Source organism: Tachysurus vachellii, chromosome 15, assembly GCF_030014155.1.
Source record: "Tachysurus vachellii isolate PV-2020 chromosome 15, HZAU_Pvac_v1, whole genome shotgun sequence".
Classification (NCBI taxonomy): Eukaryota; Metazoa; Chordata; class Actinopteri; order Siluriformes; family Bagridae; genus Tachysurus; species Tachysurus vachellii.
In genome coordinates this window covers 9,685,609-9,708,553 of record NC_083474.1, presented here as the reverse complement: position 1 = coordinate 9,708,553, position 22,945 = coordinate 9,685,609, and the positions used below count along the sequence as shown (strand labels likewise).

General features: G+C 40.0%; 1 protein-coding gene across 2 annotated transcripts in view; it reads left to right on the top strand.

Annotated features, from left to right (window-relative positions):
• The first annotated feature begins 522 nt into the window (after positions 1-522).
• The window catches only part of usp32 (ubiquitin specific peptidase 32), a 43,105-nt gene continuing 20,682 nt past the window's right edge, over positions 523-22,945 (top strand). For both annotated transcript variants that reach the window (XM_060888059.1, XM_060888058.1), the window contains exons 1-5: positions 523-700; positions 10,349-10,476; positions 14,598-14,703; positions 15,269-15,387; positions 17,211-17,370. In XM_060888059.1, coding sequence (XP_060744042.1) covers positions 643-700; positions 10,349-10,476; positions 14,598-14,703; positions 15,269-15,387; positions 17,211-17,370 — 571 coding nt within the window. In that variant the 5' untranslated portion in view covers positions 523-642. The remainder of the gene's footprint in view (positions 701-10,348; positions 10,477-14,597; positions 14,704-15,268; positions 15,388-17,210; positions 17,371-22,945) is intronic.

The window sequence follows — 22,945 nt, the reverse complement described above, 5'->3', positions numbered from 1 at the left end:
ACTACAGTTTTCTCTCCTAGTCCACAGACACGTGCTGTGTGCTGACTGACATGACGTCATGTTTTTTCCCCTCAAACTAGAAAAGGTCACATGTTCTGCGAAGAATGTGATGAATGTGATGTGATTGAATGTGATGTTTTAGTTGTTTGTTTCAAGTTTGAATGGTTAAACAATGGATACCAATTAAAATCTTATTTCAGCCATAATAACGATTTACACAATAAAAAGCCATTAACACTTGACAGCATCCACAGCTCAGGTGCTCGACAACATTTACAGTAAAAACCGACCCTGTATTAACTCTCAGAATCAGAAGAATCAGAATCAGAAAGATCTTGATTGCCTCTATAGAATTCCATTAACACGCTAGTGCACTTACATAAGGGTGCAAAACGCGTTACACGACGCCCGATATAGTGCGCTGGCGCAGGGAGGCAGGCGCTTTTGCGACGTCAGCCCAGATCACGTGACCCAGGATGGAGGCGTCGGCACCGAACGGAGCGGAGGCGCGTCACAACAACACAAAACTACACTTTAGACCCCGCTGCACCTGACCGGACGCTGGTGCGGACAGAAAGGCAACAGGCACCGACTCCTGAGCCCCGCATTTCTTTCTACACCCTGCAGTGAAATGAGGGCAACATGGGGGCCAAAGAGTCACGGATAGGCTTCCTTTCCTATGACGAGGCCGTCAAAAGAGGTAACGGCGATTAAACCCAGATTGCGGCTGCTTCACTCTCAGCCTGGTTAGCGTTAGCCTTAGCATTAGCATTGACGGCTCTCGGCAGCGCCGCTAATGCTAACGAGCTTTAACCGTCAGAGGTGTTGGACCGTTAACGCGATTGATTTGTGAGATGATTTGTGTGCGATTACACAAGGACTGTCTCTGTTTTGGAGTGTTAAACACACACACACACACACACACACACACACACACACAAAATAACAAAACATCCTGATTTAGGAGAAAGAAGTGAACAGGAGCTCAGACCACCAGTGTTCTCTGTGTAAAAGAAAGACCTAAGAGAATGAGTTAAATGTTCATGAGTTACTACAGTGTACCTGCTTTGTAACTCCTCTGACTCTCCAGCACAGATCGTGTCAGATACACTAATCTGTCCTCCCTGCAAGTGCCTCTGATCCACAGTCATTAATTAATCAGCATGACACTTAGTCATCAGCAGTGTGAGGTGTAAGCCGTGAGATTAAACCCGAGTGCATGCGATGATCCCTTTGTTTTTGTTTGTTTTTCCATCACAGCAGCAGAAACTTTGTGTTCGATATGTTCGACATGGCTGTGAAGCGTTTGTTTGACCATCTTGGTCCCTGACATGAGCTAGATGCCTTGGAGTGACCACATTTTTAAAACATTAGTGTTTAATCCACATCGTCTTACTCCACGGTTCTTAAATTGGGTTCCCGGGTTCCTCAAAGGATCCACGATGTATCCTGTGGGTCACTGATTGTTTTGACAGTAGTAGTGAGATTACTGTTCACCAGTGCTGGTCAATATGACAGTAATACTGATGTCACAGTATGTTTTTCTGACATATTGTGGTTATTGTGATATCTTTTATCTTTTTCTTTTCTTTTTTTTTCACCAAGAAAGGTCATCTGATGATAGTGTTGCTGATTTACACCTGACAATTTCATCGGAGGCAAAGTTCAAGAGTGAAATTCTCTGATATCTCTAAAACGTATATACTGGTACACATGTGCTTGAAGTGGAATCTCTGCCGTGATTATAAATCTATATGTAGCATGAAATGAAATGTCACAGGTGTCACAGGTGATGAGCGTTAAGATCGTTTGTTTTCTCCGTTCCTGTACAAGAGGCGTACATTGTCTGTGAGCGTCACACAAATAACGCGAGTTGCTAAATAACACCCAGCTGAGTGATGCCTATGATTATATAGTATATGATGTGTCAAAGTGCAGTGGGGAAATGGTAGCTTAAAGGGATACCGAGTTCCAGCCCCATCTCTGAAAAGCTGCAACTTTTGGGCCCCTGAGCAAGGCCCTTAACCCTCTCCATTCCAGGGGAGCTGTATCATGGCTGACCTTGAGGTCTGACATCAACCTCCAAACTTGGTATATGCGAATGAAGAATTTCACGGGGCTGTATTATATGTGAGAGAATAATAAAGGCTGCTTCTTCTAGACTACTGCAAAGATATAATCCAAAACCATCAGCTACTATAAGACCAAAAAACCCAAACGCCAGTAGATTATCTGCTTCGTCATACGGGTGGTAACAAAGCTAAAAATGTGTATCTGCATTTGCATAATAGCTGTGTCTTATGAGCAGATTAGAGATGTCAAGCCTGCTGGCCACAGATGATTAGAGTGTGGAAGTATTTTGTGCATCCTGCTAAAGGAAGTTTTATGCTGGCTATATTATTGATGTGGCAGACTGGGAAAACACTTCACGTAGTCAGACATTTACTCAATATGCCTCCACTATTCTTGGGAGGCTTTCCGCTAGATTTTGGAGCTTGACCGTGGAGATTTATGTTCCTTCATTCACAAGAGCATTTAGCGAGGTCAGACACTGATGTTGTGTGCTCAAGTTCATCCAAAACCATGTCTTCATGGAATTCGCTTTGTACACCACAGGCTCTATATACACATGTGGGTTTCCAAATTAGTGGCAGCAGTTTGGGGAACAACCACATATTGGTGCCATATCAACAAACCTTTGGCCATTGAGTGTCTTTCTCACTGTTTAAAGTCTTCTCCAAAAGTGAAAATCACATTTAAAGATTCTAATTATAAACTGAATAGATTAGGTTTATGTCTGAAATCACACAAAGATATGTTTAGACATTTTTAGACAGACTGATTGTTTTTAATGCTGCACTTGTTAAACAATCTCGGAGCTTTGAAAGATGCTAGTGTACCAAAAGTTTTTTAAAAAAAGTAAATAATACATTTCCACATCAGTTTGGTGAAATATTTTTATAGGTTTGTAAGCTTGAGATTTAACTTTTATTTGTGGTCATTTTAGAGAAATCAGAAAGTCCAGGGTATTTTCCCAAACCGAAACCCATTTGCAGTCTATCCCTGTATGGCCTATGCCAGTTCCTCTATACTTTAGCGATTTATTCATGTGTGATATAAATTTTGTGGTGAAAGACATCCAGGGCATTTAGATGGTGTAACTGTGCACAGGTTGATCTCGTGTCAGAGGTGTGGTTAGTGTCATCCGAGGTAGATGTTGGTCTGACGTTAGCAGTCCAAAGGACAGTCGCATCCAACTCGGCTCCCACCTTGAATAAGCATTGTGTTGTCATTGCTTTGCATTTATTTGCATCCTGTTTGTCACTTGCGCTTAGAGATTTACATTAGCGTCAGAGTGACGTGACGAACGCTGACCCCTGTTACCTCAGTACGCCTGCTTGTCTTCTTAATTTGACTTTCACTTCAGAGTTTGATGTACTTTCAATTTCACTCTTTGGAAGTAGGATGTTCAAGCATTTAATTTATATTAAATCAGTTTTCTGCTGTGTGTACATCTAATAATGTTAATCTGCCAGATAATAGATTGTGCCTTATTGACAACCTAATATTTTCATTATACAAATACTCAAGACCTTTCTAATGCTTTGGTTTCCAGAGCACTGTTGCAGGGATTTTCTCAGAGTGCCAACACATCACTGGGTACAATCACAGACACACACCAGGGACATTTTAGAGATGTCAATCAGTCCACGACGAGCGTCTTTGGACTGGAGGAGGAAACTGGAGTGAAGAAAACCCCTTAGTGCGTGAAGAACATGAATTGTCCATGCATTAAGGGCGGAGGTGTGAATCAAACGTAAATCAAAGATGTGAGGCAAACCTCATAACCATGTTTAAGCTTCATGAAGTTTTCATTGCTTATGAATACTAAAAAAGTGATTAACAGATTAACCAATCTGCCACACTTGCTTGTGTTAGAGTGAACAATGTGTAAAAGTTCTCACATTACTAGCAGAAAGTGTATATATCGTAATGAGTGACTGTGGTAGAAAGGAGAGAGACAGATGTGATTGCTTCTCTCTTGTAACCCTAGGGAAAATACTCTGGCAAATCAAGTAAGCGATACCCATTAGCTGAAAATAAAAGCATCCTGTTCATTTTAGTGGAAAAGTGTGTGTCTGTTTGGGTGCATGTGTGTGTGCTGGAATTACACCTGCAAGCCCCAGTTACTGTACTGACCTGTACCTATATAAGAGGGTGGCTTTGTTTACTGTTGACAATGCCAGATAAAGTACATTTGGAAATAACATAGATAAGTGGAATAAGATGTAGCTCAGTTGTTGGACAGACCGTATTCCACCATGCAGCCAGTGTAAACTGAAGTGTGACATTTGTGAGCAAACCCTTTCTTTAATAACACAGCATTAGTGCTTCAACACACGAGTAAGTCCCAGCTTTGCACCACCTGCTATTTGGTTCTACATCACCAGGTAATATTTGATCAGTTAGAATGAGGAAGCCTAACGTTATTAGCTCAGCATCCAAGTTTTGGTCATTAGACTATGTGAGTGTTCCTTCACCATGGCATTGCTATATGATGATTTACTTACTTAATTCAGTCTAGACACCCAAAGGGAGTGAACTTAATGAAGGACTAGAATCCATTGCCACCCGTTTGCTCTCGTAACTGATTAAAGGGCTTGGTTTATTTAATTACTAGCCTAATTAAGTCGAATGATGTATCATCATTTTAATTTTAATCTCAGCAGTAGTTGCTAAATTAAAAGAACAAGTAGGCAAAGTTTATTAATCAGTTATTGTTATGCCTTTATAAGCTATCACACATCTAACATATGAAGGAGACCAAAAATATCAAATATCCAAGAGTGAAAAGTAAGAACACAGCTTTTAACCCGAGCTGCGATGCATAATCAAACCGTCTTGATTTCTATATATAGGTCACACATGAAACCCGAGTATAAAAACTTTTATTTGTGATTTAGGATTATTTTGACCATACATAAATTTGGAAATTGAAGTGACCATCACTAACTGTAGCTGACTTTAGTAAATAATATTTTTGTTAAATTTTTATCAATGTTAGCTAGGTTTAATACACAGAATAAATTTTATTAGCATGAACGTACTCAGACTCAGAGTTTAATTCTGTGTCCAAAATCATGCCAGTAAGTGGGTTGGCGAATCCAAGTGGGTTGGTGAATGTGAGAGCGCGCGCGTGTGTGAGAGCGTGCGTGTGTGTGAGAGCGCGCGCGTGTGTGAGAGGGCATCCTACCCAGGGTGTATTTTCACCTCATGCCCAGTGTTCCCATGACAGGCTCCAGATTCACTCTGATTTAAGATTAAGCATCTTACAATAGAATTGTTCAAGGTTCAATTGAGGTATCGGTCCAACATCATCAGAAAAATCCTGGATTGGATTTCAGGGGAAAAAACAGAATCTTACAGAATAATAAGGTTCATCCTGGTCAGTGTTCAAAAATCCATGTTCACGATCACAGAATTTTGATAAAGTCTCTCAGAAGTTTAGGCGTTGCTGAGCTGGAATATAAAAAGCTGATGCCTTCATCAACTTGTTTATCTTATACGTTTACCTAGACAGACCCTGTAAAGCAAAGGTCAAGAACTGTGTTGATATTTATATTGCTTATATTTAGATTGATTTTTATTGTCATGAATATCAGGGCTTTTCATTTATTTTTATTTTTTTGTAGGGCTGCTGTGCCTTGACGTTGGTAAGACAGCTGGCAGTGCGGTCTCTCTGATGACCTCCAGCGTGTCGGAGTTACAATACAATACACCCTTCTTTTGTAACTGTAAATCGTCACTCCTTCCATGGCACCTTAACCATTACATTGTACCCTGGTGCTCATTGTACCGTGAATGCATGTGAACACAATACGAGCTTCAATGCCCTAGGATATTACACATTGCCTGGCTGAACATAGTTAAACTACTAGTACTGGATCTTACTTCATGTTTCTTCATGTAACATGCGTGTAATTTGAGCTGAGCATGGAATTACAGGTTCTACTTACAGTCCCATGTTTTAGGAGCTTGGGATACTGGGAAAGTAGGTCACATTTCTGAGTAGGAGAGTGCTGGAATTAGTTTAATTGTAAATGCGAAGCATCCTGAAGAGGCTCAAGTCAAAGAAATAATCCTGCATATTATGGATTTAGCTTTCTGCCTTCCGTACTGGGAATCTTTGATACTGGAAGGAAGCAGAGGAAATCAAAGAGACAGAAAAGACTGTAGTCATTTATGTGGGGGTGTGTTGCTGCGACTGTCATTTCAAAGTGACGAAATGTCAACCCAGGCCCCAGCGGGAAACCTCTTTTTTACATGTTCTTCTTATTTTCTCCAGCATGTTAACAAGCCACACTCCGCTCCTGTGTTCCATGTGAGCCTAATTAGTCCAAATCTTTAAAGGATTATGATCAAGACTAAAATTTTAGCAATGCTCTTTTCAGTAGGATGAATAAGACAGTTGTCCGTTTAGCATATTACGTTATTGCTCACTAATAATCTTGCCGATAGGGCAGATACTCTAGCCAGCAACTCGTCTCTCTCTTTCAAATGTGCCTTTGACTTTGAGCTCTGATGTTTAACTCGTGTATATAATGAGTTTCTTCTCTACAGTCTGGGAATGATCAGACACGGAAATTATTCTCTTACTTCATTTTAGTAAGACTCTCGCTCAGTCATTTTTCCACTTCTTCATGCATACTGAAGTAGCAGCAGTCTCTCAGTCTCAGAATAATCTGTCATGGAAACTAGTCTCATGATTTGCTTAGCACTTAAGCATTTCCTCACATTACGGCCTGGGGGTTTGCCAGAGCAAACTATTTAATTGACCTGTAATGATTTAAGAACTACGAGTATTCCCTCACACCCTCACATTATTACTGTTTTTCTCTATGTGAATGTGACCGTGATTTTAGTGCCTTCATGATTCCGCGTAGTTACTTTTATAACAACAATAATAACAGCACCACCGACCAAAAACTGCACTGATGATGACGATGATAATGAGTGAAGAATAAAGAACGGAATACACCGGAAGGTGGTTTTATCCCACATAATCAATCGTCACATCATGCCTTCAAAACATAATTCTGCCATAGCAGGTGCAGTAATATTTACAACTCTACATAGATCTGCCTGACTAGAAAATGGTCTCCTCATAATGTGGATGTATTTGGAGGATCTACTGCCTTTTCCTTCTTTAGCAGACAGAACTGATCTATGGCCTTTAAAATGGGAGATGTGTATGGATACATTTGGTATCTTTGTAGCCCTTGATTGACCCCGAGCCATTTTTATTACCTCATAGGCTTTTTATTCTCTCCTCAGCTTTAAATTCATGAATATTTAATTGCCTTGTGCCGCCGTAGCACAAATATATAACCACATTTCTCTCATGGAAGATGGTTCATGTTTGGCAGGTAGAAGATTATTAACTCTGATCACGGAGTGGATCAAGCGTCTTGTCAGTAATAAATAGTGTTTTATGATTATGTTGCAGTCTTCAGTACGGGTTTAAACGCTAGGCCTCCTGAGGCAGACTCCAGTGCAGCTCCAGTGGTTGGCTTAGACATAATTCTGGATCAGTGCATCCTTCTGTTTTTCTCCCTCCAAAGAGTTACAGTACAGAGAGTACGAAAATGACAGGAGATGATCCCCACTTGTTCAACTTCTCGTTAGCATTCCGAGGCTTGTCTTGTCCAGGTCAGACAAGAAAAACAGCCTTCACAGCATCAGACAGGGCATCTTTTTGCTGCTCATTTAACTGGAAAATACCACAGCTGCTCTACAATGAGCATACTAGCTGTGGTTCAGGGACTCTACAATAACATATACCACGCAGGTTGCGTAGGTATGTGTGAAAAGGCAACGATGGGGATTCCTTTCATGATTCTTTATCAGAATCAGAAAGATTTATTGCCAGGTATGTTTTCTCATACGAGGAATTTGTTTTAGTGACAGAAGCTCCACAGTGTAACAGGATGACATTGACAAGACACGAACACATATATAATATAGACAGTTGTATGTACAGTGGAAAAAATGTGCAATTGAAATATAAATAAGTAAGTATGTGTTTTAAGTAAATAATGTAAGAATAGTGTTGTGTATTCCGTGTATGTCAAGTGTTCATCAGATGGATTGCCTGAGGGAAGAAACTAGGGCTGGGCGATATGGCTGAAAACTGTATCACGATATCAGTGTTTCATATCGTTCGATATAGATAATCATTGATATTTTTTATGACCCATTTAAAATAAGGACCAGGAGAAAATATATTACATTTAAACATTTTTATTTTAAACTTAACCTTCCTCTGATCATAATCCCCTCAGTTATTAAGACAGAAATGTCAACAACCATGGAAAACTCAAATAATTAAGATGTAAACATAAAGTATAAAGTCACAATGAACACTTAATAATTATCTCTTAACATTTACGGTGCAAAATGAAAGAAAATGTAAGAAATGCTTAATAAAGTGTAATAAAATAGTGCAAAGTGTTAAATATAAACGGGACGATGGTCTTGCATAATTTGCAGACGACACAGGTCTGACTACAGTCAGACTTATAATACCCAAAAAACTGCCATACTTGCGAGCTGAGTTTTCCTCTTTTATTTACAATTTCCTTGCTCGCTGCAGCTCATTTTCTGCTTATCAGTCGAAGAGGAATCCAACAGACCAGCACGAGACAACGATATGGCGCAACCAAACGTGATACTGTTACATGATTGGCTGTTAGCGTGTCACTCCCTACGTTGCTAGGTTACCAGACAGTGAGTGCCTTTGTTAATGCAACCAAACTTGCTTCGCAACCTCTGTTTTCTTCCGACGAAGAATAAAAAATATCGAACACATTTTTTATTGATCTCAATCATGTGTCTATCGCGATACATATCGTTATCGTTTTATCGCCCAGCCCTCGAAGAAGAGTTTTTGTGTCTGGTTGTTCTGGTGCTCAGGGCTCTGTAGCGTCGACCAGATGGCAACAGATCAAAGAGTGAGTGTGCTGGATTTGAGGGGTCCAGAGTGATTGTCTTTGCCCTTTTGCTCACTCTGGAGAAGTACAGATCTTGGAGAGTGGGGAGAGTTGTGCCAAATGGTTCGCTCAGCAGTCCGGACTACCCTCTGTAGTCTTCTGAGGTCAGATTTGGTAGCTGAGCTGAACCAAACAGTAATTGAAGTGCAGAGGATGGATTCGATGATGGCAGTGTAGAACTGATTCAGCAGATCCTGTGGCAGGTTGAACTTCCTCAGCTGGCGAAGTAAGTACAACCTCTGCTGAGCCTTTTTCACAATGGAGTTTATGTGAATGGCCCACTTCAGGTCATGGAAGATTGTGGTTCCCAGGAATCTGAATGACTCAACCACCATCATTTCACACATGAAGACATTATTCATTCCTTACATTCTCAAGTCACTTTTACCTCCTTGGTTATCATTATGGTTTTACAGGGGAAAGTCCATTACACTGTTATCATGTGGGCATAATTATGCCACACGTTATGTAAATCTCCATTTGTTTTCATCTTCCTTTGAATTTTGGACATCTTTCTATTCCCACGTACTAGCCAGCTCTAGCATAACTCTGACACATGCAGAACCATCTGCCTGCTTCTCGTGCTTTGAACACAGACGGATGAATGCATTATCTACCGTATCTACACACACAAACTTACAGATGCTTGCAGTTGATTAGTGTCACACTGATTTGACAGGGAGAGTAAATACAACCTATAGCCAGGTTCGCTTCCTAGACTTCTGGGTACGGATGGCTGTGGCATCATCAGGATTTAAACTTGTAGGCTTCAGTCATTAAAGCAAATAGGTTGTACTTCAGTTGTACACAATGAAAGTCTTGGGGAGAACAGTTATGGGCTCCCGTAAATGTGTCGGTTTAAAACTGATATCAGGATATCAGAGAGCCGTAAAAGTTGTGTGTGTGTGTGTGTGTGTGTGTGTGTATGTGCGCTTGTGCAATTAAGGTAGAATTGCTGACTCGGGCTTATGCCTGTCCTCATAACTCTCAGAGCATTCAGAACACCACGCTCACAGCACTGACCTTTCAGCAGTTTGCGTTTTCAAAGTCATACCTGGTTTGATTTTATTGTCTTATGTGTAAAGAAAGTCATTTCACACGTTTTATAAGCGGTTTTGAGGAAAGCAGACTGACAGTGCACACGTGATATAAGCTTTATGAAAACGTCACGAATGAGGAGAATATGATAGCATCTGATTGGAAACAGTGTAAGAGTTACCATTGGCAAGTGTTTTTATATATATATATATACGTATATATTTATTCACAGTGTGCATATAATGTTTGTCTGTTCACAGTTACTGATGTGGAGCTCAAGAGGCTGAAAGATGCATTTAAGAGGACCAGTGGCCTGTCTGCCTACATGTCCCAACAGTGCTTCTACAAAGAGGTGTTGGGAGATGGTGTTCCACCCAAAGTTGCTGAGGTAAACCAATGTGCCAACACACAATCTCTGTTCTCTCTGTGCTTACCTCATCTACCACCAAAATTGCACCCACTTGTTTCTATCAGTCCCAGAGCCAGCCTACCAGTTTACTGGTTTGTCACTGCTGCAAATGTTTTGTCAATAATAAACTTCCTGCCTGAGTCATCATGCCCTTAAGCAAAAGTTTCTACCCAGGCTTCTGTCTAACAGTGCTGTGCTGCTTACTGCCCTTTTCCTTTGTGTGGAAATACTCTTCACTTTATTTTTTTAATTCAGTTCACTCATTAAGATATGAACTGACCAAACATCTACTCGACTGGAAACACGGTATTTTAATACGCTGGTATTTTAACTCCTTCAGTATAATGCTGAGCGGCGTTCATTTTTCCTCATCCCATTCAGTTAAGTACCATATCAGACGGTTAAAAGTGTTCATGTTGGATTTGCCATGGAGACATGCCTCAGACAGAAAGTTGGAATCAAAATCTTTTTAAGCTCCTGTAGATTTTCCCCCTGAAAGTTGCCTTGAACAGCCATCTGCAAGTTAATGATGTACCTCATTAGGACTACAGCGAGCACCCGGTTTTGCGTGACGAAAGGCTTTCGTATCTCTAATGCTCAGCTTTCAAATTGCATCCCTTAATGCCCAGGAGCTTGTAATTAGATCTGAAACTGCTGCATGGTTGGTCATGTTGCTAGCCTGCTACAGGCAGACTGCATGATGTCTTGATGTGACGCCATTGTCTTTTAGTTCAACAGGAAAAAAAAGAAATGCAGAGAGGGATTCACATTACTATTGTTTTAGATGGACTTTTACTTCCTTTTTGTAAACTGCTGACTGAACTTAAGGTGTGTCCAAAACAGAAGCTTTGATGCCTAAACTGTCTCATGATTCTGTGCTTTAGAAAGCAGCACTGTGACAGTTTTGAAGGAGGCTGGAAACAAACTGCTTTGCTCTCGAAGCCAGGATACTGACAGAATAGTGTTACATTTCTCTTGCATCTTAAAAAAAAAAAAAAGGCACATAACATTGTATGTAGACACTTGAAGAGGATCATGGATGGAGCATTATTCTCCTTCTAAAAAGGTTTCATCCACACTCTTTTTTGTAAAAGTATTCAACAATAAAGTCATGGGAGCATCATTACTCTCATGCTGGCAGGAGCTGCATGCAGCTATGTAGCTTGCAGGAAAAAAATGAAGGCTGTGATGAAGAAAACAGGAGTGTTTGCACAAAGTTTATTAACCATTTAAGTTTATTTAGTTATGCAGCCAGATACAGTCTGAAATAACTGCAGGAGTGGGCAGGATTGGTCAGAATTCCAAGCAGGTGGGAGTGAGATTTGGGGAGAAATAAATAGTCCTGCACACACGTCAAGGTCAGGATAATATTATACAGTGATTTTATGGTGCCTGAGTGGTAAAGTATTATCACTGGAAAAGTACAATTTGAATGTTGTCCTGTGGAGTAAAAACGATATATGATTTTTTTTTTTTGTGCAATCGGATGTAAATTGTAGCTCTGAACATTCGGTGCAGGTTTTGCCTCGGCCAACTCTGAACTCATCATCTACCTCATCCTATATAATGATTTATTTTCAGAAAAATATACCTCATGGTTTTGTCATACAAAATGGAAGGATTTTGTTCATTCAGGTACCTGACAGGCTTCAGTTCCTGCTGTAGTCAATTGCAATCTCAGGTTCTTTCCTCAAATCATTTGGCTATTATTTCCATTTGGTTTAATGGTGAAATTATTTGCTGCAGAGATTCTAGATGTCGCTTTAAAAAAAACTGTCAGCTACAAATAGTGTGCCATATTGTAGCAGCAGAGACATATTTAGAGCTTTCAAAACCTTGTGAGTTCGTCTCTGCCTAGACAGCATGGAATGATTTTATCAAAAGGGTCTTCTGTTAACAAGTACACTAACGACAGGCTGAGATTCAAGCATGCTTCTGTGCGTCCTTCAAACCGATGTATCTGTTTCACATGTCTAATGCAACGGCAGGGTCAACAGACGAAGAAACTGTGAGTACAGATAGTAAGCAAGTCTTAATTTTCTTATTAATTTTCTTATCACCTTCATGCTTGTTTTCACACACACAGGCACACATATACGTAAAAACTCTCCTCATGAGAAGAGGATGCTTGTGTCAGACCTTGGGAAAGTTGATCTCTAGCCTCTAGACACAGGGTGACACTTCAGTCTGTGTCCCTGAGTAGGCAGTGATGGTGAGAGGCTGCAGTTCATTCCATCACAGAGATAAATGATCCTGGAGGAAGCCAAAGCAGTCTCATTTAGCCGCATTGACACCTAGGCAGCGAACTGGCTGCTTCTACGGAGTTTCAAAATCCCATTGTGAATAATGTCATCACCTTCCTGCCTTCTGACGTGGAAGAATGATAAACCGCACACATTCATCATTTCCTGCTTTACTTCATCGAGTGGTTGTGTGATTAAAGGTCACTGGATGATGTGTTGTTTTAATTTTTTTCGCAGCAACCCCAAACAGTGTTCAGTTGTTTTTGTATGCATTATGCTGTACATTTCTGAGGTACTGTATCCATTAGTGTTGGATATATTATTAAGACACAGCTTAATTTCCTTTGAACTGGGAATTCACAGCAAGCAGGTGTTGTTTCCTTTTGTTCCTGCTCTGAGCTCTAGGCAGTTCTGTGGACATTCCCCTCACATCATACACACACATTCGCCTATACACATAGGGAAAGGCTGATTCATGCACCAATACAAGCAGTATAACAGTAACAATCTTCCCAGACAGTCATGCCTGCTCTGGTGGATATGGGCGGCGTTAACCCATAACAATGCTCATACTGTGAGTAGGAGTTATCGATGTAAATGCCTGAAATGGACCATGTAGAGACTTCAGTACTATTATTAGGAGGGCACAATGGCACAGCTGTAGCTTTGCCAAGACACAGATCCAGCATGCCCAGCAAGCTCAATTTTGAGCACTGGTTGCACTCTGTGTGGAGGTTTGCGTGTTCTGTCCATGTTCACTTTATACCCAGTTCTTTCTATTCCTCAAACGTCCCAAAAACAAAAAACATGCCGGTATGCTGTGGACAAATCACTAACCCAGGCTCTTGAGATAAACAGATTTAGTGTCCTCGGATATTTGTGTGGACCCCCCCACACATGCACACAAGCGCACACACACACACACACAAATCATAGAGGGCATCAGGGTTTGTTTTCTCTTCTCCTGCAACAGCCAGCCAGAAAGAAAAACATCCCTTCTCCCTACAGACTGATATAATACAAACACTTAACTGGTTGATGGTGCTTCAGATTGGTTTGATAGATCTAGGTGCTGAAACAGTGCTTTTCATTCCGAATGCTAATGCCTTACTGCTAGGACTATATTTAAGAAACATGCGAGTATCTGCAAACCTTAACCCCATTATTGCAGCGCAAAGCCATCAAATAACTCTGCTTCTTACTTTACATGGTTAGACAGTAAAAAACGCTGACTATATCTAGACTCAAATAACATAATCTACAATTGATGCAAGAACAGAAAATTAGTTCTCACGTTGAGCCGTGAGTTTTTTAAGGACACATATATTGTATTAGAAAATATCTAATTTAAACAGAGTCACCTGTTCCCCAGGGAACACATTTACTCCTTGGTTATTAATGCCTAGCTTGCTATGCTGCTACATTACGTTAACTACCCCTTATTCTGGGTAACCAGAGCATGGCACTGGGCATTTCTTTAGTCATTTTGCATGTACATTATGTTTATGCAAATTAATTTATTTGTCCACACCTACAGTAGGCTAACTGTGCTAAATTTCTCCTAGGTAGGTGTGTGTGTGTGTGTGTGTGTGAATATGGTGCATGTACTGGTACCATACAGGTTGTATTTTATGTGCGTCAGTAGTCCTATGATGATCCACCAAGACCAGGATAAATCATTTGCAGTAGATCAATTAAGAAGTAGTCTAAATGGAATTGTGTCCTGCTTCCTGCTTTTTAACTCAGCAACTCTTCTATAGAGAGTGTGTTCAGAATATTGTCAAATAATTGTTTTCACTCACTGATTGTTTTACGTTTAAGTGCCTACACACAGCTGTATCTTTCTTCTCCCTATAGGTTATCTACAACTCATTTGGAGGCACAGCAAAAGGGCTCCACTTCAACAATCTTATCGTTGGCCTGGTGCTGTTGACGAGAGGACGTGATGAGGAAAAAGCCAAATGTAAATGTGCACCTTTGATTGTGTATAAGTTGGTACCCTATATATGTATTTTTTTAAGAGCTGAGTGCTTTATAGAAACTGTTTTTGTCCGATTAAACCAGAAGCATACGAGCGTTTATCTTTTATTGCATAGAACTGCATTCGTTCCCAGTGGGTGTGCCACAGTGCCTTTTAAAAATAGCACCATAGCAGCCTGCCTGAAGCCACCGTATTCACATATCTACTATAAACTTACCTTCTTATTAAAATAAGCCTGAGCAGGCTGTTTTGTATCATAAAGAAACACCGCTGCAGCTTCAAGCAGCATATGATATCAGGCATTTAAGTGTAGTATCACAGTCCTGGGATTTCTCTGCAACAGTGCAGGCTAATGTTCCTTATCGATTTTGTGTCCATGCAGCACAACGTCACACCATGACAACTGTGATTGATGTGCACATTGTCTGTACAACTTTGATAAGAATTGTGCTCTGTGTACACGTGTGTGTGTTTTTGTGTATGTGTGTGTGTGTGTTTTTCTGTTTTTGAGAGATTGAATAGTCACCTCAGGGTCTTCTGTCCTCAGATATTTTCAGCCTGTTTGCCAGTGACTCGGGCAGCTACGTGGTGCGAGAGGAAGTAGAGAGCAGGCTCCGTGCTGTGGACGGGGAAGTCCCACCCTCACTGAGGAAGTGCTTCTTAGAGGTCAGAGCATTTCAGACTTTATTACACTCTCTCACAGATGCACTAGCCAACCCCTGTGATTGATTTTTCACAAGCAAGGTCTTAACTCTTCAGTGCATGTCAATATCACCTCATCAAACTGCCTGTTGGGTTCAGCAGCTGCAGCGACTGCTGCCCTCCCAATCAGCACCTGCCAAGAAATCAGCTAGAGGTTGACAAGGAAAGCAGGAGGATGGAACAAGCTCTCTGAATCTTCCAAAACAAAAAAAAATTATGTGTTGAGTGACAACAATAAGTAAATTTAAGACTCATATTTTCTTTTCTCCTCTTCCTTTTGAGAACACTTAAAGACAATCACTAACTTAGGATTAGTAGATTTTTGAATATTTTAATTATTATTTCAATCCTGTTGGGACTATATATCGAGTACATCTATGTAGCTTTCCAGCTTAATAAACCTTTATTCTGTCAAGTGCCTCGGAGAAGTAACACGGAACTGAGAAAGTGCGTGCGTGCATGTGAGCGTGTGTGCGTGCGTGTGAGCGGGTGTGTGTGTGGTCTTTATTTATTATAAACATGGACATGTTCTGACTCTATGTTTGGACTTTATTCTTTCTAATTATAAAAAAAAAACTCAAGTGGTTTACTTTTAGGTTATTTTTGTGTGTAGACATTTGCATTAATTAGCTGGATTAATAATTATGTCATTGGATTGTAAGGTGTGTGTGTGTGAGAGAGAGAAAGACAGTGTGGGAGTGTGTGTGAGAGAAAGAGAGCTATCTACCGATTATCTACCGATGGAGCATCACTGTCATTGGATATGTGCTCTTGGGCAGAATTTTCAGTCCTGTATATTGATGTCTTTCTCATAAATCGAAATGTAGCTACTACTTTAATCACTGTTTCTACTGAAACACCAGCCAGTTGAGCGTTATTTTCTGTTGCTGTCTGTGTGTCTTTAAAGTATTGTATTTCAACGCCATAGATCTTTTCTTCTTGTTAATTTGATCCATTACTGAGGTCCACCTGACATGCTCAGCATTTATTTTACATGCTACAGAGCATGGTAAGATGTTAATTACTTATTTTTATTATACACTGCACCTGCAGCATAATAAACGCAGCCATACATTTCATGTTTCCACCGTTTGTTCGGAATAAAACAAAGTGGCACATACCGTTATAATGAAATCATCAGGTTAGTTAATGTTATCACTTACATTACAGCAGCTGCAGTTGTTTCCTCAATGGCCGTTTCCTTTTTCTCTCTCTTGAAGTATAATAATAAATAAATAGCATCCTCTCATATTTCAGAGAAACCACAAAAAGTCTTCTAAACTCCCTGTGTGGTATAGAACAGCTTTACCTGTGTTACAAAGTGCTCAAGTAAACCTTATTATCCCTTATACATTATACATTGTTTGTAAAATAGTGGCGGTTTTAAATTGTACACTTATTTAATTATTACCTGGTTTTATTTATAGCCTTATGTCATGTGTCTCAGCTTGGTGTTATAGAAAATGAATCAAAACTATTTTTGACCAATCAGATCCAAAATTTAACACTGCTGTGGATTGAGTGTATAATAAACAAACCAAATAAAGTTTTAAGGAATCAAAAGGCATCAATTTATCCAGTTATATATGTGACGATATTTATATTTATTAAAGCTAATAATGTCCTCAGTAATATGTCCCTTATTATCATCAATGGTGATTAACAACTAACATACTATTTATTAGATCATTTTAATGACCTCTTTACACCAGGAGAGATGATTCTTCAGTTGTAGCCTGTTTTGTCACCAGCATGCTGAATTCTGCAAGTCTGTGTTTCTGTGGCAGGGTGAAAAGGTAAATTATGAGAAGTTCAAGAACTGGCTGCTACAAAACAAAGAGGCGTTCACCTTCTCCCGCTGGCTGCTCTCTGGAGGCGTGTGTGTCACTCTGACTGACGACAGCGACACACCCACCTTCTACCAGACACTGGCCGGTGTCACACACTGTAAGTGGCACTGCCCAGTACTGCTATGTTAACCACTAGCTTAAAGCTCCTCAAGAGGCATAAAAGCACTGCAGTGTTTGAGTGTATGTGCATGCTGTGCTTATGCGTATAACTTCAGCTCTGTCCATTTAAAGTAGCATTGGTTGTATTGTGGGACTGTGTTGATATTACTGTATATAGGCTTTTTAAATTCTGAAGCTGATTGTAATATATATATTAATATTTCATGTTATGTATTTCTTTACATTAGAAGAAATACTATTCATTCCCCAGTAAGTGCAGTGGTATTGTATCTTATGGAGTCAATGTGTAGAGAGAACTAGTCAAATTAGTGTAATGAGGTAGGTGGTAACTTAATAATCGACAAGCCACCTAGCCTAAACTATCTTTTTTTTTTAAATTTATTTTAAAAACAACTTTTTAAAGCATCTTGCCCATGACTTTTTTGCTCGTTATATAATTTTTCTTAGATGAGAAAGAAGTGATGAGAAACCTGTAACCTTCTTGTTCAAGCATGACACCAGTTTGTTTGAACAGACAACAACAAAACATTTGCTTTCACCTGATATTACAGATATTGTATGTTTACTGTTATGCCTACCATGTTTGATAGACAGCCTGAGTGTTCCAGGTATTTTCTAAGAAGCGCCTCTGACAAAACATAAACTAGGCTTTATTCACCAACACACATCAAGCATCAGTGACTCTCTTCAGCTGGGGAAGAGGCATCTGTGTGTGATAATAGCAAGTGACAGGCTCCACTTCCCACTTGCTGAACACATACCCAGTCCTGTTAAGAGGAGGGGGACGTTATTCTGCAATGCTGCAGCTGTCACCACCACCCAGTTATTACCCACTGCCTGACACTCAGGAGGAGGGGGGGGAAGTGACTGCATTCACTCTCCTCCCATCTCCCTTCATACTGCCTCCTTCCTGACCACCCTGCCAGCCCCACACAGCACCGGGTTCTAACCCTGGGTTTTTATGACCTTGTTGGTCATATCATTGCTGGCACAATTGCATACCTCAGGCTGCTACTCACGCAGTCACTTTGTGCTTTTTCTGTGCTGAAATATCAGTTGGGATGGGAATTATGATAAAAATATATCACATTGGTTTGTCTTAAGACATTTCCACAATAGACAATTGAGTTCTTCCACTCACACCTTGGCAAATCATAAAACTCGACTTCATTGACTGCATTGTGTACCGGGGCATCATCATGCTGGAACAGTTTTGAGCTTTTACCCCTTAGTTCCAGTGAAGAGAAACTGTAATGATATAGTATACGAAGATATTCTGTACTGTTACTGTGTCCATAAACCACAAGCTCTACATGTTAAGGCATAAAAGACCTTTAGCATAGATTATTTGTAGAAATATACACTGACCTTTAATTTAGACTAGTGGGAAGCTAGTTAAGGAAGCTTTATACTTATCTGTTAACAAATGCAGCAGGGAAAAAAAGCAAAGTAAATCAGTTCATTGACCAACAACTTAAATTTCTAGTGTATTAATCAGGTCTGCAGAATTAAAATAGTATAGATTGTTAGTGGAGAAAGAAAATCATTATTTTGTGATTGACTATTCCACAGGCCAGTTCGATCAATACACTGCACTTTAAGACATGATTAGATTCCCAGCTGTAGCGCCGGATGAATGTTGAATGCTCATCGTGTCATCACGTGAGAGGAGTAGAAAATGCATAGCTGTCTTATTCCTACAAACAATATTATGTCCATGTCCCTATCTTTTAGTTCTTTATTTATTTATTTTTTGGGTACTATAAAAAGAGATATGAACTACAAAAACAGTTGGCTTGTGCTAATAGGCAGATATATTTAGAATAAGTTTAATTTGTTAATCAGGGACAGCTGAGAGCGAGCGAGAGAGCTGGAAAGATCCAAAACCAATCAGAAAGCAAACCTGAGAGACACTGTAATCTTCTGCCTGCTTTTATCCTCTTAACAAAGCAAGGTGTGTGTGTTTAACATGAAGCCACCATGATCTCAGTGTGTGTATCTCCACACACCTCACATTTGTAGCGGGCCTTGATGGACAGGGCAATGGGTGACGCACTGCAAGTGGCACACTGCAATCCAGATAAGAGTTATATAGTGATGGTTGAATGTTTTTTATGCCATTGTGAAGTTGTCCTGTGACGTGACATGTGCAGTGGAACATGTCATGGTTCTTCTGTTGCCATTCTAACAGAGTTGCACCTCTAGGTGGGTACTGCCTCTGGCTTCCTGATGATCGTAGGTCAGTGTTTCAGCGCTATAAAAAAGTAGCACCTGTAATTACATGCTGCCGAATATATTCTAGCAGGTCTAATAAAAACTATTATGGCATTTGTTATGTTTAGTTACATTTGGAAGGCAACATTTATTGCTTTCTAAATTTTAGTTTTTTTTCTGTTTTCATCGCTGTTGTTGAAAGGTTGCTGTTGTGTTTTAGATGCCGAGATGTGCTGCTCGGCACCAACCCTGCTATTTCTAGTCAAAGTTATAGAAAACAAGTCGATGTTTGGACATGTAGCAGAACTGATTGTCAAAATGGGCATTAGCAGTGTAAATGGATGTGACCTGAGGCAGAAGGATGATTGTCTCTTTTGTTCAAAACATGACACTTAAGGACGGAATGGTCTTGACGGCCGTTACTAGCTGATATTGATTATATTGCAAGCTGAGATTAACTGATAGTGTGCATAAAAATGAAACATACTTGTTGTGGGCAGGCACAGGCTGCTTGAGCTGCTCTTGTGCTGAACCAGGTGCTCATTTGTACTAGTTCCAGTTTACTGCTGAACTAATCACATTTTGTTCCAAGCACTCAGAAACTAGTACCATTTATTAATTTGCTGGATGTTTGTGTTTAATCACAAACTCTGTGGTTAAGTGTGGGATACTGGTAGCTGTGTTGCTTGTCTTGCTTTTTGTGTGTGCGTGCCTGTGCGTGTGTGCGCGTCTCGCTTTCTCTCTCTCTCTCTCTCTCGCTTGCTCGCTCTCTCTCTCTGTAAGGTGAAGAGGTACTGTCTACAGCCCTCTGATTATCCCGACTGCTGTTTACTTTCTGTTCTGGCTGAAGCGTTAATCCAGAAGTGTGTGCAACGGAAATTAAGACCAGAGAGAGATTTGAATGAAGCATGATGTTTTTAGACAAATGAAATTCTCGTGGCAGTGTTTTGCTCCATCAGCCTTATGTATGGCTTTGCTTTAGAGAGGACCGGTGGCATGGAGAGAACAATCCTATTAGCCTAAGCCTAAGATTATTTTGATGACGGACGAGTCATCCTAGGGCCCCTTATCCTGCTTCATTGCTCTATATGGGCATTATAGACCCAGTCATTTCACCTAGTAGTCAACTCCAATGTCTTACATAATGTTCCCTATATCTGTCACCTTATTATATTTTTATTGTTTCTGATGTGATTTTCATAATTAGCTTTTTAACAGCACTGTGGCCTCAGAGCAATACAGGATCTATATAGTATTTGAATCTAGTCTTGATGAAATTCAGTATATATTTATAGATACATATACAGTATCTCACAAAAGAAAGAACACGCCTCACATTTCAGCAACCATTTTAGTACATCTTCTCAAGGGACAATACTACAGAACTAAAATTTGGATCTATTTTAGAGTAGTCAGTGTGCTGCTTGTATAGCGAGATAGATTTCCTGTCCTCTGAAAATAACTTGACATACAGCCATTATTGTCAAAATAGCTGGCAACAAAAGTGGGTACACAGTAACAGCTGTACATCGTTTAATCATACAAAGCCATTCGTTTCCTATTCATCATGTTCATGTTTTTGTCGGCATGACAGGACCATACAAATTTGTGTATCTTGTAATAGAGTAGATAAAATTTGGTGGTACAATTCTCTCATACTGATCACTGCGTGTTGAACATGGTGCTTCATGGCAATGAACTCTCTGAGGATTTGAGAATTATTATTGTTGCTATTGTTGTTCCTCAAAGATGGTCTAGTCCAGGGGTCACCAACGCGGTGCCCGTGGGCACCTGGTCGCCCACAAGGAGCACTTAAGGTGCCCGCGAGGCACGTTCTAAAATAGCACTGGTCAAAATATAGCTACGCCTAAAAAAATTTTCTTGCTGTAGTTTTTGAATAAAAAAACGCTTGCATTAACGTAGATTTTAAAATGACGATATTTAATTTCATTTTATTTAATTAAAAAAAATGAAAACAAAAATGTTTTATGTATATAACGAACTCTGGCCTTTTCTGAAGTCAAATGTCAATATTGCGCGCACGTCACGTCCGACTCCTGAAGTGGTGCAGCAACGATGAGTTAGTTGTGATTTACCCCCCAAAAAATGGCAGAAAAGCGACAGAAAACATACCATTTTCACAGTGTTTGGGAGGAAGAGTTCTTTTTACATCAGTCAAAGAAAAGTGTGTGTGTCATTTGCGGGACAACTGTTACGACGGCAAAGCGGCACAATGTGGCGAGACACTTCAGTCTGCATCACGAAAGTTTATTAAGGAAGTTTATTAAAGCTCATTAAGGACAGAAAAAGACGTTAAAAATTCTTTCATGCAAGTGGACATGACATGCACTGCTGAGCAACTAAGTGCTCTGTTCAAATTGGATGCTGGACAGGTAAAGATCCTAACGTTGCAAAATGACCTCCACCTCAAAGCCCATCAGTCTGCATCAAAGTTTTGGTGCCTTGTGGACACAGAAAAGTACAGTGGTGAATGCACAGCAGCTATGAAATTTGCATGCCTTTTTGGTTCAACCTATCTCTGTGAATCAGCCTTTTCTAAAATTAACTTGATCAAGAACAAACACAGAACATGCCTTACTGATGCACATTTACAAGACTCACTCAGACATGCAGTGTCAAATTATTCACCAGATTACAGTACAATGGTGAGCAGAATGCAGTGCCAGGCTTCCCACTAACAGACATTTACAGACAAAGAAGAGATAACATGTGTTCATTGAAAACACCATAACATTAAACTAAAAATGGTGCACAGAAATGTGAACATTTTTTGAAAAAGACTAAATTACTTGTGAATATTCCTTCCATCATTGTTGTATAAATCATTGTTAGTAATTGTGGAGAATAATTAACATTGACATGTGAGCAGTCTCTTCACTATAATATCATTATTATTATTATTATTATTATTATTATTATTATTATTATTAAAAAGTGATCTGTGCAATTTTGCTCTTGAGGAAGTTCGTATCAAACCGGTAGCCCTTCGTACTACTCAGTTCCCTTGAAGTAGCCCTCAGTCTTAAAAAGGTTGGTGACCCCTGGTCTAGTCTATAAGAAAGATCTGCTGTGCATCAGGTGCAGAAGCTGCCTTGAAAAAACAAACGCATGTGTACTGCCAGCATAGCTTTAGAGGTTGCAGAAGAGGAAGGTCTGCTTGTCAGTGCTCAGACAGCAGTTTTCCAACATGATGATAACCTCAAACATAACGCCAAGATATCAGCTGCCTTGCTGAGGAAGCTGAAGGTGAAGGTGATGTAGTGGCCAAGTATGTCTCCATACCAGAACCCTATTGAGAACCTGTGACGCATCCTCAA